We start from the raw sequence: 15,660 nt of genomic DNA on the forward strand, positions 1-15,660 counted from the left end.
TATTTTGGCACAAATTTTTATAAATTACGAAGTAATGATCCTTAATTATGCATTTGTTGTATTGTGATGGCCCAATTTCCTCACAACTTATAATTATAGTTTTAGCACAAGTAACTTTGACTGCAACCCCTGCTCTAGAACAATTTAGTATCTATGGACTCAATATAAAACATGACACCTTTTGGTTACAGAACATTTTAGTTCGTAGGTTGCGACCACCGTTTTCTTAACCTTTAAGATATAAAAAGGCATATAATGATCTATCTTCGCTAGCCAAGGGTTACGATCCACTAACGCTCTAAGAGAGCGGGAGTGGATCGTAACCCTTGGCTAGCGAAGATGATAATGATCGTATTTTGAGAATATCCCCAAAGTTAGCTGACCTTGGATCGAACACCCCCTTTTTGAATTAGAAAATATATATTTTTTTAATATAAAAGATTACGCACCATTTCAAAAAGCCTGAATCCGGCGCTGAAAATGTTATGATATTTCACGATAACGTTGAAACGACTGACTAGCATTTTCCAAACTGAAATTCAAAATGATATCATATGAGATAAAAGTGGTGCAAACTAAGCTCATCATTTTGTTTAGCGCAAAGCTTTATAAGGCTTTAGATAAGACGGTGGTAGAGTATTTTATTATTTTAACCACCTCCATTTTTAATTTGTTAAATCCTGTCGTCACTTTTTATTTTAAGTGATTCACTAAAAACATTGTATTATTTTCCCCTTTTACTAAGAAAATTAAGATAAATTAAAATTTTCATTTGATATGCTAAAAAAAAAAAACAAAAAAAAACAGTGGGTTTCACGAATTATTCTGGTCTAATATTAAATAGTTCGACTATTTAAGAATTCAGAATTTAATATCTTATTTAATAGCTTTGATACACTCTCAACTTGTCTAGATTTGAGACGATATTTGCTTGTTTTTTTAACAGGCACATGTCAATTTCGAAAAACGTATGTTAACCTCTCAGACAATTTGTGTTGAGGCTTTTGTGTCGTTGAATTGCCGTCTTATTGACATATGCCCAAGATCTTTCTTTTTTATTCTAAAAAAACTGTTAAGTTAAAAAATAATGGGTGTGCTGCCTTTTAATCTTTAAGTGCTTCATGCCTGTTTGAAAAAAAAAGTCGAATGATACAAAGGGACGATCGGAAATGCCAGCTGAGGAAGGAAGGTTAACGGCATTGCCAAAATAGGAATTATTTTTAAATTATATGTGAGATTGAACTAAGACAGACTGCTGACTTTTCCTTAGGCCCCCTTGTTCCCCCGTCCGTCTAAGTTCAATCTTCACTTTTTCTCTGTAGTGATTTGCTAGAAGATGATTGTTTAATTTGTCTTTCTCTTAATAAGGAAAGGGGAAGGAAGCGCTGCTCTACCGAGTCTCCCCTTCCCCTCCAAAACGTTATGAACTAATCATCCCTCATCTTCTACGTAGGGCGGACATCTTTTGCTTGGGGACTTTATTTATTTTACTTTCATTTTCAAATTTAATTTTGGTGCTTTTAGTTAAATCCTTATTGATCAATAATAGAATCATTGAATAATTATTATTATCAGAGTTTTAAAAAATAATGGTTTCACGTATATATGTTAAAACCGAAGAGAATGGTTTGATTCTGTTTAGGCAATTACACATTGTTTTGTGCAAGTTCTTTTTTAATAAAAGACGTTATTCCAAAAGTCAACTTAAAAACAAGCGGGTTCCTATATAACAAGGAAAGTGTGGATTTTTCAAATTTATGACGGATAACAGAATGGTCAATATAAGACCGTTGATTTTCGATTTTGAACCAAAACCATGAGGACATGAGAACTTGAGAGTTTAGGAAGCACTTATAGGATCATGAATCAAAAGTACAAAAATGTACGTGTCACCGAGATCTTTATTGTAAGTAGTAGAATACTTTTAAATGATGTAAGAATTTATCGAATTATTGATAAATTATGTTTACAATATCAAAAATCAATATTCTTAAATCTTCATAGTAAATAAGATCAGTTATGTTAAAGATAAAGCAGGTGTACCTAATATTTGATTAAAAACCAAACGCTTGTACCAAACTTGACTATAGGTTGCAAAATGTCCCCTCGATGCGTTCAAGAGCCTGAAAATATTGCCAATGGATATTATGTTGGAACCAAAGGTTCATATAGTCAGGGAGACCAGCTTCATTACGTCTGTTCACAGCATTATGTCATGATTGGAAATCCGACTCTCACGTGCATTTCAGGAAGCTGGACTGGAGGACATCCTACCTGCCGTCTGTCATTCCTGTCAAATGGTATGTGCAGTGAAAATATTCAACACCAATGATTCGAAATTCGCAATTCAAAATTGTAAAATCTTGTTACTCAATTCTTTATCCGAATTAATGAAATCAAGCTGTTACTGTTATCGAAAAAAAAAATCAGTACAGTCACGTACATTAGGCTTCTATATTTAAATGTATTTGCATCTTTTCTATGTCCCAATCAACATAGACATTAGATTGTAATACATGTATTTACAAAATAAATATTAAAACTATGTAAATTATGGTGTATCATGTGAAGCTACCTATGAATATCCTTCCCACTCATATAGCATTACTTCTGGTGTTTTTACTACTCAACTACTTAGATTGAATTATGCCTTACTCGTTTGCATTTTTTAATCCGTACAGTTGTATCTCAATCTGCTAAGGCTTTGCTTCATCAGTACATTGTCTCCCAAATGTACTCGTTTTATTTCCAAAGTTTACAAAGTTATAGTTAACAGAATTTTCTGCTTGTTTAAGCTGTAAAAGGAATAATCTCGTTAAAATGTATAAAAAATTTGGTCTGGAATTCATTTTCATTTTTGTTATTATTTTTCCGAAGTTTTGTGATGGATATCTGCTCGGATCTAGATGGAAAGTCACAATTATACAAATGTTTACTGCGTGTGTAAGTGTTTTGTCATTTAGCACAAGTGAGACGACTCGAGAGCTTGTAAAAACCATTCAATCGTTTCTGTCGATCTGTAAAACTAAAAGGAACGAATTTTCGGATTTTTTCAGTAAAACTCCTAGCTCAAACTAAAAGAGATGTACACTTTGAGTAGTTCTTGTATTTGGAAACTCATCCTACTGGCATAACTTTCTTCGCGTTTATTAGCAAATCCATTTTGTATGCACTTTTGAATTGGGAATTCCTCAAACCGTACAATATTATTGAATTCTGTGACGTCACAAAGGTTGTTTTTATTCACTTCAGGCTAACCTCCATATTGAGTATTTTTAAATATGGAGTAGAGCTATTTCAAATAGACATGATCAATCGTATATAGTAACATTAACTTTTAAGAACACCATATCCCTACAGAACTAAACAAGTACTGTCATAAAATAACCGACAGTGTCACTGCAAAAAAAAAGGAAGAAGGAAAGTTCACTTTATAAATTTCATGCGTCCAAGCGCTTTTCTGAATTCACATTCATCATCCAGGAAAACTCAAATCCGAATTTTAACACAAGGCATGCAGAAAAATCGAAACAGTTGAAGAGTTGTATGACCAAAAAGGACATAAAATATAATAGCCACATCCATATCTTAGGTTAAATATATATTTACTACACAATCATTTTGAAATTCACGGGTACAAGCAGATGAATAAATGTTACATTACTTGGCAGAAAATAATGTACAATGTATAGATGAAGCAACTAGTCTGGGTTGTCTGCACAACAATTTCAATAAAAACAAGAATTTGTCCATAGTACAAATGCCCCATCCGCACTATAATTTTCTTTGTTCAGTGGACCGTGAAATTGGGGTAAAAACTCTTAATTTGGCATTAAAATTAGAAAGATCATATCATAGGGAACAACCGTATGGGCTTTGCTCATTGTTGAAGGCCGAACGGTGACCTAGAGTTGTTAATTTCTGTGTTATTTGGTCTTTTGTGGAGAGTTGTCGCATTGGCAATCATACCACATCTTCTTTTTTTTATTGGACTTCAATTTCATCAAAAGCTACCACGACCAAAAACTTTAACCAAAACATTTCACCTGAAGCGGGACAGACGGACGGACAAACGAACAAAAGAACGGTACAACGAACGGACGGACGAACGGACGCACAGACCTGAAAACATAATGCCCATAAATGGGGCATACAAATTGCATAAAAGAGAGAAAAATAAGTGGTACATTTAAGTTAATTGAGGAATATGCACACAATGAGTGAGAAAAAAAATATACACTATTATGCCCGCACTTGTGCTGGTTGCTATTTAGTAAAACAAATATGTACTAAAGATGAATACGTTTAATAAAATTTTATTTCACAATTCATGTTTTACTTGTAGCCTACTTCTATTTAATTGGAGCCATTGTTATGCTAATTTTTATAGTTGTTTTGGGTGTATTCTGTGTGTTCTGCTGTAAATATCGTTATCGCCGGTAAGTCTACAGTAGACTTTTTAGTAACAATAAAATAAAGCAGAATCTTTAATCTGAAATATTATTACTGTAATTTAACAAGAATTTACTATAAATAGTATTAATATTTCATTTGATAATGATAGCGAAAGTACAAAGTAGAGGCAAAAAATTTATTCATCATGAATATATAAGTGAGTATGACTTTTTTGTACCTAACAATTTATTTTTTACCGGCAGATGAGTTCAGTCATAGATGTGCATGTACCCCTTTCATTTTAATTTTAATATCATAGGGAAACATTCAACGAACAATATATTTTAATGTTTCTCGTTGATTGGAATAAAAGTTCATTTTTCGAAATGAAATATAATCCCATAAGTATACTTAACTAAAAAGCATGAACAAACGACATTTCACCCTGATTTCGTGCTTACGTGCTAAACGTGTTTCTGTTATGTTTAATTGTAGGATAAATACCATCAATACCCCGATGTTTCAATTATTCTAAGGTTTGACACACTGATGATACTAGGACAATCGCGATGTCACTTATAGATCAGACGATCAGATAAATAAGCTATGTTGTTGGTATACTGCATTATGGTATAATACATTGACCATTTAAGAAATCTTGATATCTCACTAAGTGACGTTATAGGTTATCTATCATGTATTAGAAGTGTGACTCAAGAATGAATTATCCGATTTTCTCTGACTTTTAAGTTAAGTCTTAATTCCACTTTTAAGTTAAATGTACTTTAAATTAATTTATTGCAAACCATAATTGTTTATTATTGGTTCTCTTATCAGCGCAAAAAGTAATCTATGCTTATGATATTGATTTTTTTCTTCTTCAGGAAAAGAGTTCACGACGACGACGAAGCACGTGATAATATGAATAAAGACACAGCTTGTCAAAGAAAAAACCAGAAAAACAATAGGACCAAGGAACAACGATCGAAAATCAATAATGAATTGTCGCAATCGAATAAATCCGCACTGAATTTTTCGAAATCAAAAAGTTTAAAAATCAGTATGAAAAGTACTTTTATCAAGAAGAAGCAAAATGTTAGCGTCAACAGCAGCGATAAGACAGAAGAAAATGTCGAAAACATCAAAGAGAATTCTAACGAAAACTCAAGCGAAATTAAGGAAAATGTACATGAAAACAATGAAAGTACAACGGAAAAGCAAAGTGCAACATTAGGTCCTCACAAAGTTGCAGTAGAACTGGGCATATGGAAACCGTTTACACATCCTATAAGAAATATTAATACTAGTACAAAATGAAACAAACCGACATTGTAACCTCATTTAATATTACCCAAGTACCTCTAGTTTTATAATTGCTTTTACAATATGAGTTTCTTGCATAAAAATATAATGAATGCACATTATCTTAACAACCCAGGAAATAAAGTGACGTATGTCGTTTAATTAAATTTTAGTACAATTTTCACGCTTGATTTAAAACATTTCATCCTATCTGTATTACTCGGTAACACTTAATAAAACATTTTACTTTACAGATTTCATGCGTCCCAGGAGCTTTTCTGGAATTAACTTTATCAAGAACGCTCAAACCTTAACATTTGCAAGCCAGGGATGGGAAAAAAGGACCTAAATAAGAGTCAAATTCATCTAACTTTAAGGTCATTTTTTTTCTGAGGGAGATGGAAGCTTATTTTCTTAATAATTCCTTAATAAAACCGCCACAAAAATGAAATGCGTTATATAGACGGACATAGATGTCGTTTGGTTATTTGTGTCGTTGGGTTTCTGTCATTTTGACGTTTACCCTCATATCCTTCTATTCATAAAACAACTTCTTGAACAAAGAACCTACATGTACTAGTAGATTCTAATGACCGAGATTCGTGGAAGCTATACAAACAACATAACATCAATCAAGTGATTGTTTTAAAAAGGGACACGTGTTGATACTGAATAAATAATTAATGATACGCTTGTAATTAATGACATCGGTGTTACATAGGAACAATGCGTATCAGGGAAACTAGCTGACTTATGACGTATGCTAAATTCCGCTCTTATATTGTTGGGTTGTTGACCACAATGTTTGCCAAGATTTTATATCACTTCTTAAATATATCAAGAATAACTGAGTCTATTGTACATAAAGTTACATTTTTAATTCCATTTCAAAACAGTTAAATCTTTATAATCTATCGATATTTACATTATCAACTGTATATCGACGTATACATATACAAAATGCATTGTCCCGATATTCATTAAATATTTGCCACTGGACATTAAACAAACAACGATAAATTATGTTACTACAAGTTTATGTTTAAACGTAAGAAAAATACATCCGTTCACATTTTTTATATATCTTAAGATACTTCTGGAGACGTTTTTGTCTTATTCTATAACAAAATTCCATCTATTGTTCTATATATCGTACCTAGGCTAGAGAAGCAATACTTCATTCATTATAAGAAAAAGATATGGTAATATGATTGACATGTTCACTACGAGCTAATAATCAAAAGTAATTTTATGCAATGTATAAATTGGAAGAGGTAACTCCATATTTATTTTAATGATTTCCTTTCAAAGGTTTATTCTAGCTTATGCCACCAAAATGTGACAGAAAATGTGTTTTTATTGCACGAATGTTAGGAATAAAGATGAATAAAGATAGTAAGCATATCAGGAGCCTGTAATTCAGTGGTTGTCGTTTGTTTATATGTTACATATTTGTTTTCCGTTAATTTCTTTACATAAATAAGGCCGTTGGTTTTCTCGTTTGAATTGTTTTACATTGTCTTATCGGGGCCTATTAATGACTGACTATGCGGTATGGGTTTTGCTCATTGTTGAAGGCCGTACGGTGACCTATAGTTGTTAATGTCTGTGTCATTTTGGTCTTTTGTGGATAGTTGTCTCATTAGCAATCATACCACATCTTCTTTTTTTATATGATTTGTATATTTCTTCGTTGACTTGTTCGCTTTCGTCGTATTACACAATTTGCTAAGGACTAAAGAAAAGGGACAAGTTCTCTTTAATTTTTGATATGGTCATGTCATGTGCTCATGGCTCATGGCACAGATGTATTCCTTTTCGAAGATATAATAAAGTATCTATAATACTAAAATTACGAGGTCCAATTTGTCAGCCGTCATCACGTAAAAACGACGAATCAAAGAATTCAACTTTATATATAACTAATATAGTACAAAGGTGTAGATTAAAAATTACACCACTCCAGGCCCTTTTTTTTCCCACGTAATTAATATTGCCAATAATTAAGAAGTTCCGGGTTGAGTCCGATACCGATACCAATAGTATATTCACCTGTTACCTATTACCTTATTTGTACGTTCCGCTAATTATCTTAACACGGGTCAGCCATTTATCGTCCCCTTCCGACAAGAGGGACAAGCGGTCTGGTTTGGCTATTCGGGGATGCTTAGATAAGTAGCATTTATTTAGCTGTTGCGTATTTATATCGCTCCCTAGAACTGTCAAATTCAAATATTAATCAACACACTCAGTATTTTTACAGTTATAAACATAGATTGAACTTGGACCTTCATAACTAATATAGCTAATTGTACATTTTTGATAACATTAATCTCTTCAGTTACGATTTACAAATTTGTACTATTTCTCATTCGTGGCCTCAAAAGCAAATATAGTATTTATGAATTAAAACTCAAAAATATCTATGGGAAACAGCTCGCCTAGACGAGTGCAGCAAAGGTTTATTTTCTAATAATACAAGTGTGGACACAGATCAGTGTGGATAGTATATTTAAATGTTTGACATTGTTTTCTGACATAGAGAGTTCTCTGTTTTTTCCCCCCAATAAGTTTCTATGTTGAACTGTGGTGCATTGACAGCCAGCCAGTACCAAACACTTAAAACAGCTGTGTCTTATATCTAATATTTAGTTCTGATGTTCAAGACTGTTATGAAGGAGACACTAATCTAAATCAGTTCATAGATTTTATTTAAATAAAAATTACTATTTATATCAAATCTACATATTGGCAAACATACTATGACTGCTTCATGTATATAATATGTACATTCCTGTCATTAAATTTTGTGAATGCCCAACTTTCCATTCGGGAATTTCCTTTCAACATTTGGAATAACGTCTATTTGAATACATTAACATTTGATCCTTTAAGGGAACACAGCTAGCTGAGTGGGTTTCAATAATGCAGAGATGTACGTAAAGAAACAGTAGATTGAAAATATTGCCAAAAGATTCCGATAATTCTTATTTCGGATAACAGGAAAAACTGAAAAAAGGAAGAGGATCGATATCACATATATAGAACCATAATCATAATAATCGTAATGATTTAAATGTATAAATGAAATGTAAGACTAGATAAAGTGATGCATTTCTGCAAGATGTGATTTTAATATGCAAGATGGTATCCGAGAACCTGCAAGAATGTTATATTTGTATGGTTCTATTTATGTTCCAATGAGGTGCTAATTTATTACTTGGGTTTGTCCACATAAAACTGTGTATTTTTCAGGATTTTCCCATCATGATTATTAGTTAAAAATTTGGTTTAAATGTCAGAAGTGTTTCTATAAAGCTTTATTATGTTCTAATAATACAACTGTCCTCAATCACTTTGCAAGCACACTAAGACCGGTGCAGTATACATGTCTTACAAACATACATATATCTAGTACCATGAAAAATAATGAAATAGAATCTTTTATATCACAAAACAATATTTACATAATGTTCTTTTAAGATCTGCAGAAAAAAACGTAATGCATTTACAATAATTATAAGCTTATACAAAACATGTTCACAAAGGGAGAGGGGGAACTTTGCTGCACTAAGACTGAGCTTCGAATAGTCAAGCTATGAAAATGTATGTTCAATGTTAACTTTTACCGTGCTAGCTAGCATACAAAGAACTTTTATTATTAAATTCTTAATTTTGTTATGGTGACTTATTGTTATGTTAAAATAATTTAAATATAATAATGGTAAACATGAACACATGTTCCAAATAAAACCCCAAACCCCAAAAAGGCACATGCTATCGATAGTTAATAAACGCATTTATTTTTTATTCGTGGCCTCAAACGCAAATAAAGTATTTATGAACAAAACTCAAACACATATCTATGGAAAACAGCTCGCCTTAATGAGTGCAGTAAAGTTTCGAACAAAACAACGGATGGGCCAAAAGTGGACACATTGCTTTATATTAAACACCAAGATTTTTTTGTAACTGGCAACCTTTCTACCAAATTTTCTTTAACAAAGCCATCTTTTGCACGATCACTTTTCCATTTACCGTGTTTTTTGAAAATTCTACAATGTATCTTCAATTTTTGATGCAGCTGCTCAATCTATGAAGACCAAATTTAGTCTTGTCTAAACCTAACTTGTGAAGATAATGAAATGTCTCTGGCGGAAAAATACGATAGTCTTCCTCATTTACGAATTGAACAGATTAAAAAAATTCTTTACTTTGCTAAAATGTTTAAAGGTCATCGTGATCAGCCAGTGGAACCTCAATTGGTATAGCATATCTTTTTAAAATCAAGAACAATATGTCCCTTACTTCATTGTGGAATGAACACTCGAAAAGACTATGAATACAATATTCAGCAGCATGGCTACAGTAGCATGTGGGATTTAGTTTAATTTAAATACGGTGCATATATATCTGCATTTAAAAAGCTTTGCATAGTTCTGAACCATAAATGATATTAAGTTTTGTAAAACCACAACTGAAGAAGGGTTGCTATTTTTATATTTCGGGAAGTCCATATGTCGGGGTTTAGACTTTCATTCAATTATAGTAGATGGGGAAAAAGATGTTCTTGATATATCTAGTCTATGACGCTGGGTACTACATAGTTGTTACTATTTCGAAACTCATAAGTTGAATTTGACCTATAAGCTTTCAATCGCAGAGATAATCAAGGGCAGTTTCGTTTTGTAAAGAATATAAAACATTGATCTTTCTTGACTTTTTTCCGTTGTTAACTAGCAATTTCTAGCTTGTTTCGAAATATGTAGCTTCACGATTGACATACACGGGCAACCCAGTTACTATTCCCCCTGCCTTCCAACTTAACATGTTCTAAATTATTAGAATTAATCTTGCTGATGAGTACAACTTTCCCGAAAAAAATATGCATATTCCATAATTATGTATAAAATAAAAACTAGCCATTTAGTTATAAAAAATATATGCCTCATTTTTTTTTTTTAAATTTGAAGTTTCATATGACTTTAAACTTTTCCTTTTTTTTCAGGTAAATGACATAACATGTTTGCAAACTTTGTAAATTTATTTCTATAAAACGTTTCAGATCATGGAAGTCCAAGGCTAGTCGTTATTTGACGTCTGACCTCTTAGGAAAAGTCTGAAAAGCTATTCGAGAAATATAGATACAAGTGCAAATATCTCAAAATGCTTGGAAGTTTTACAATGTTAAAGTCCCTTGTTGGAAGATAGTCGTCCATTCATCGTTTTATTGTTATGACCATTTAATAAGGATACTATAAACGTTTCACCCTAAAAGAAAAATTTGATTTGATTGGGCGTGATTAGGTTGATGTCATATATGATCTCAGACACGTCTCGATTGATTGATTTGTGTTTAACGCCACTTTCAGAATTATTGTGTTTTTTCTTTGCTGTCAGTTTTTTACTTGTTGAGAAACCAAAGTGCTCAGAGAGGACCATAGCGCTAGGCCTTCCGGTAGCTATAGTAAAACTAACAACCCTACCGTCAATTAAGGTGGCATGAGGGTCTAAATGAAAAATGATAGAATGTGTTCATACTTTGCCAAAATGTAGTATGTATAGATTTATGTTCAAAAATATAATAAAAATGATTGGTCACCGTGAAGCTACATGTTGTGACAAAATGACACATTAACTTCCCTTAAAACGCCATTTTAAAAGCATTAAAAATTGAGCAAAATATAACCTAAACTTAAAAAAGTATTAAATATGTATAAGTTATAATAAACTTATAAATTTGTTCTTTTAAATGCAAATTCACATTAGTTATCTGCATTTCTGCATCAAATTAAAATTTTGACCTACGATTCTCTGTTTTTTGTACAATCCAAGATGGCGAAACATCCCCATACCACCTTAAGATGGGAGTCGCACATACCTGCCATGTGCAGGATTTGAACACTAACAAATTCATTCAAACCACTCTGCCACCGATGTCCCCTAAACACGCCTCGAAAAGTACTCCGGTTTCTTCATGACTATTGGTTGTCATTGAACAGGGGTGAGCCGAACAATAAAATTCTATAATTATCCAACCAACACATATTTGTGTTTTGTTTTTTCTTAATATGAAAAATATGGAGATGTGGTATGATTGCCAATGAGACAACTGTATACCCAAGTTCAAATGAAGCGGATGTAAGTAAATATGGGCAACCACTACGGCCTTCAACAATGAGAAAAAACATAAACCGTATGGTCGGCTTCAAAAAGCCCCGATATTAAAAATAGGGAATAATTCAATTAAGAAAACTAATAAATGGTTGTCTCTATATTGTGGTTAATTTTTGTTCAGTTTTTGCATTCGGTTGCATTTTACCCCCCAAAATAATAACTTTACGTTAAGCCATTGGATCTGAAACAGAGTTAATTCCTAATTCCCCCGAAAAACATACATGCTCTATATAGCATTTGAAGTAAGCAGTTAATCAAGCCATATACCACAAGTCGCCCGTATTGTACCTGAAATGTTAGGTGAATTACAAAGGAAAACCATCTTGACAAGACTATAATACAATTTAAAAAGCCTTTATGATGATTTTCACAATTTAAATAAAGATAACCTGTTTACACGTTAGCAACATTTTTTATTGTCAATATGACAAAAGGTCGCTTCGAATTCACGTCATTTAATCATAATTTTTGGTAGTTAAAACATTTAATAGTACAATTAGATCTTGATTAACGTAAATGGTCAGTATTAATATGATAACAGTGTGGGAATCTGGCCACAGGACATTTGGTTTTTACGTTTTGACGTTCAAAATTATGCCACTTAAATTTTTATGGTTAATTTCTAATGAAAGAGATGTATTAATTTATTAATTTTATTTCTCTTTGTATACTTGTACTAGTATACCTAAACTGGACCCCTGTTGTGTTCAATTACTAGTATCGCTACACTGACGCGAAACTAAAGATGGAACGGCGGACCAGTTTATAGTATACCGGGCTTTTGTTCTTCTGGCGTCAGTTACTCCATATCTTCTACGTCTAAGGAATAAACCGACTCCGAGGATGAAGACAGAAAACATATGTTTTCTTTTGGCTTGTCTGGTAGCATACATTCACTGTAGTTGCCAAGTGATAAAACCAACAGGTAAAACATTTATATTTAGTTGTCTTTGTAATGGCATTTTTGTATTCATGATTTTTTTTTTAAACAAAAAAAAAACATTCGGTTTTTGAAGTTGGTCAGTTCACTAGCTAATTTCAGAATCATCTTTTAAATTATTACTTTAAAAATAGATTGCATGCATGTATGTATGTATGTATGTATGTATGTATGTATGCATGTATGCTTTATATATTGTTAACAGACCAAGCCAGTATTGATTTGAAACATATAAATTCCTTTTAATCAATATTCGTGGATTAAATGGAACATGAATATACACATTTTGGTCAAGCTATAAATATTTATATATAGAGGGAGAGATATAGACTTGCTACATGTCCCTTCCTAGTTATGTTTTTTCTTTTTTCTTTTTTTTTTCAATTTTGCCCCTTTAATAATTTTACTACTATAACTAGGAGATTACAATTGTACTGACATCTGCAGGAGGAAGGTATATCAATTTTTTTAAATTACAAAGGGATGGGTTCGTTTGGGAATAGTGTAGCGTAAGGGCATACAGATATTTGAGCCATTTTGAAACTCACGACACAGGTGGTCTTGATCAAGTGTTATTTGGTTAAAAGTGGAAAACTCATGTTACTCTTCATGAACGTATTTCTTGTTTGTAAGATAATAATTTATATGGTTTAATTGTGTTTGTTTCATTTGAACGGAACCCCTTAAGTGCCAAAGATGTAATTACAAATATTTGTTCGCGCGCTTGTATATGTGTTGTGTTTTTTTTTCTTCTTTTTTTTTCTTCTTTTTTTTTCTATGATGATGATATGTGTGGTTAATGGATGCAATTGTATATTTCAGATTGCATTTTCAATGGGGAAATAGTCAATGATGGCTCCACGTTCCCTGGTGCACATCAGTGTGAAACATGTAGCTGTAGTGGCGGAGAGATTTCCTGTTGCGGGTAAGACTATGATCTTGACCATTGATACAATGCAATAATTTGACTCGTCATTTACGCATCTGCATATATACCAAAAAATATTACTAGAATGTGATCCCGAGTTTTTAGGCTATTATTTTTCATTTTTTGTACTTAAATTAGGCCGTTAATTTTCCCGTTTTAATTGTTTTACATTGTCATTTCGGGGCCTTTTATAGCTGACTATGCGGTATAGGCTTTGTTTATTGTTAAAGGACATACGGTGATCTGTAATTTTGGAGGGTTGTCTCATTGGCAATCATACCACATCTTCTTTTTTATCGTTATGACTTTTTTTTTATCAAATTGACCAACATGTTTTGATTTCTATCAAAGGAAACATTGTTAGTCACTTCTCGCATTGAAAAGTTTTATAACTCTTTGAAAAAAATATATGAACAACCGTATAAATTTTTAAAAATAGTTAGAACTCAGTTTCTCTGTTTATTACTGAATATCAATATTTTGAAGTTTTCCGGACGTCTCTAATTTGTTACCGTATTTGTAACCGTATCAGGTTTTTTTTTATGAAGTAGTAAAATTCTAACTATTCATATTTTTTACCAAGTCAGAATCATATACCAGCTAGGTGTTCCATATGTAACAAAGATTTTTACAGATTTGTTTCCTTTGCTAAAAGTGTGTAATGATACTATTCATCTTGAGATATTTCTGTTTAGTTATTTATAACTCTTGACACTTCTGAATTACTTTTCATTAGTGAAACATTCGATTATATTTCACATTGAAAACTCCCCGAAAAACACAATCAGTTCTATAGTCAAACACATTAATTTTGAAAGCTTGGATCTGAAGCGAGCAGATGAATGAACCTAGACTCTTAGTATCTTTACTTTCCCAAAAAGTCAAAATATATATATTTTTTTCAAAAGATGTCTTTCAAGAAAGTGGCATTTCAAATTTCAGCTCAGCAAATCTCATGCTAGATCCTTCTGATTATAATTACGAATTCAAAATTATTTCGAAAAATTCGTGTCCGGTGTAAGCAATCAAACTCCCTTCAGCCCTAAAACAGGGGCGAAAGATACCAGAGGAACAGTCAAACTCATAAATCGAAATAAACTGACAACGCCATGGCTAAAATGAAAAAGACAAACAGACAAATAAATTATAATACAAACGAAACAACATAGAAAACTAAAAACTGAATAACACGAACGGTTCCTACCAAAAACTAGAGGGTGATCTCAGGTACTCTGGAAGGGTAAGCAGATCCTGCTCCACATGTGGCACCCGTCGTGTGTTAGTTATACGCATGACAACAGAGTATATGGTGCAGACCAACATGCCAAACACAACATCACGTGCATTTCGTGGTCATTTATTTACAAAATGAAATTTCATTTTTAAGATTGTAATAGCTCTATTCTAAATACAAAACTTTATTATTCTGTCCACTATTCTGAGTAACAAAAAGATATGTGTTGTTACTTTGTTAAATACAACTGTTATTTCAGGTTTGGGCGATCGATTCGAGATCTTGCTGACGGTTGTAAAATTATTGAAGTGGAACCATGTTGGGAGGAAGCTGTACTAGAATCAGATGAAAGTAAACAATGCTCTTACTTTACCGCCGTTACAAATGGTAGAAAATAATTTGACAACAAATTGTTTATTAATAATGAAATAAATCTTGTACAAATTGTTGTGCTTTTTTTTATTTGTTGTAGAAATTATATTTTCTTCTAAAATCTATTCAATTTGCAATTTTGAGAGCTTCAAGTCGAAATTATATGAAAACAATTTTAAATGCATTAAAGTCTTCTACAACATTGTATTGGTTGTGATATTTGTTGACAGCCAAGACTATATGAATAAATATGAAATTTAGATTTTGAGGGTTTCCATAGGATGTATGAAGATTGAGCTTATTCTGGCTAAA

At 32.2% G+C, this 15,660-nt stretch overlaps 1 protein-coding gene across 1 annotated transcript; it reads left to right on the forward strand.

Moving 5' to 3' along the window:
* The first annotated feature begins 12,515 nt into the window (after positions 1 to 12,515).
* On the forward strand, positions 12,516 to 15,424 carry LOC143080407 (uncharacterized). Its single transcript, XM_076256282.1, has 3 exons — positions 12,516 to 12,799; positions 13,637 to 13,739; positions 15,236 to 15,424. Exons 1-3 carry the CDS (start codon positions 12,718 to 12,720, stop codon positions 15,372 to 15,374), a joined length of 324 nt encoding a protein of 107 aa, XP_076112397.1. The 5' UTR covers positions 12,516 to 12,717; the 3' UTR covers positions 15,375 to 15,424.
* The last annotated feature ends 236 nt before the right edge of the window (positions 15,425 to 15,660 follow it).

Source organism: Mytilus galloprovincialis, chromosome 1 (genome assembly GCF_965363235.1).
Source record: "Mytilus galloprovincialis chromosome 1, xbMytGall1.hap1.1, whole genome shotgun sequence".
In the NCBI taxonomy this organism is placed as follows: Eukaryota; Metazoa; Mollusca; class Bivalvia; order Mytilida; family Mytilidae; genus Mytilus; species Mytilus galloprovincialis.

Excerpts from the sequence above, each read along its gene's own strand:
- LOC143080407 (XM_076256282.1), top strand. The coding sequence starts at position 12,718 with ATGAAGACAGAAAACATATGTTTTCTTTTGGCTTGTCTGGTAGCATAC. Across the intron at positions 12,800-13,636 it reads CCAAGTGATAAAACCAACAG|ATTGCATTTTCAATGGGGAA; the intron begins GTAAAACATTTA and ends TGTATATTTCAG. Across the intron at positions 13,740-15,235 it reads GGAGAGATTTCCTGTTGCGG|GTTTGGGCGATCGATTCGAG; the intron begins GTAAGACTATGA and ends CTGTTATTTCAG.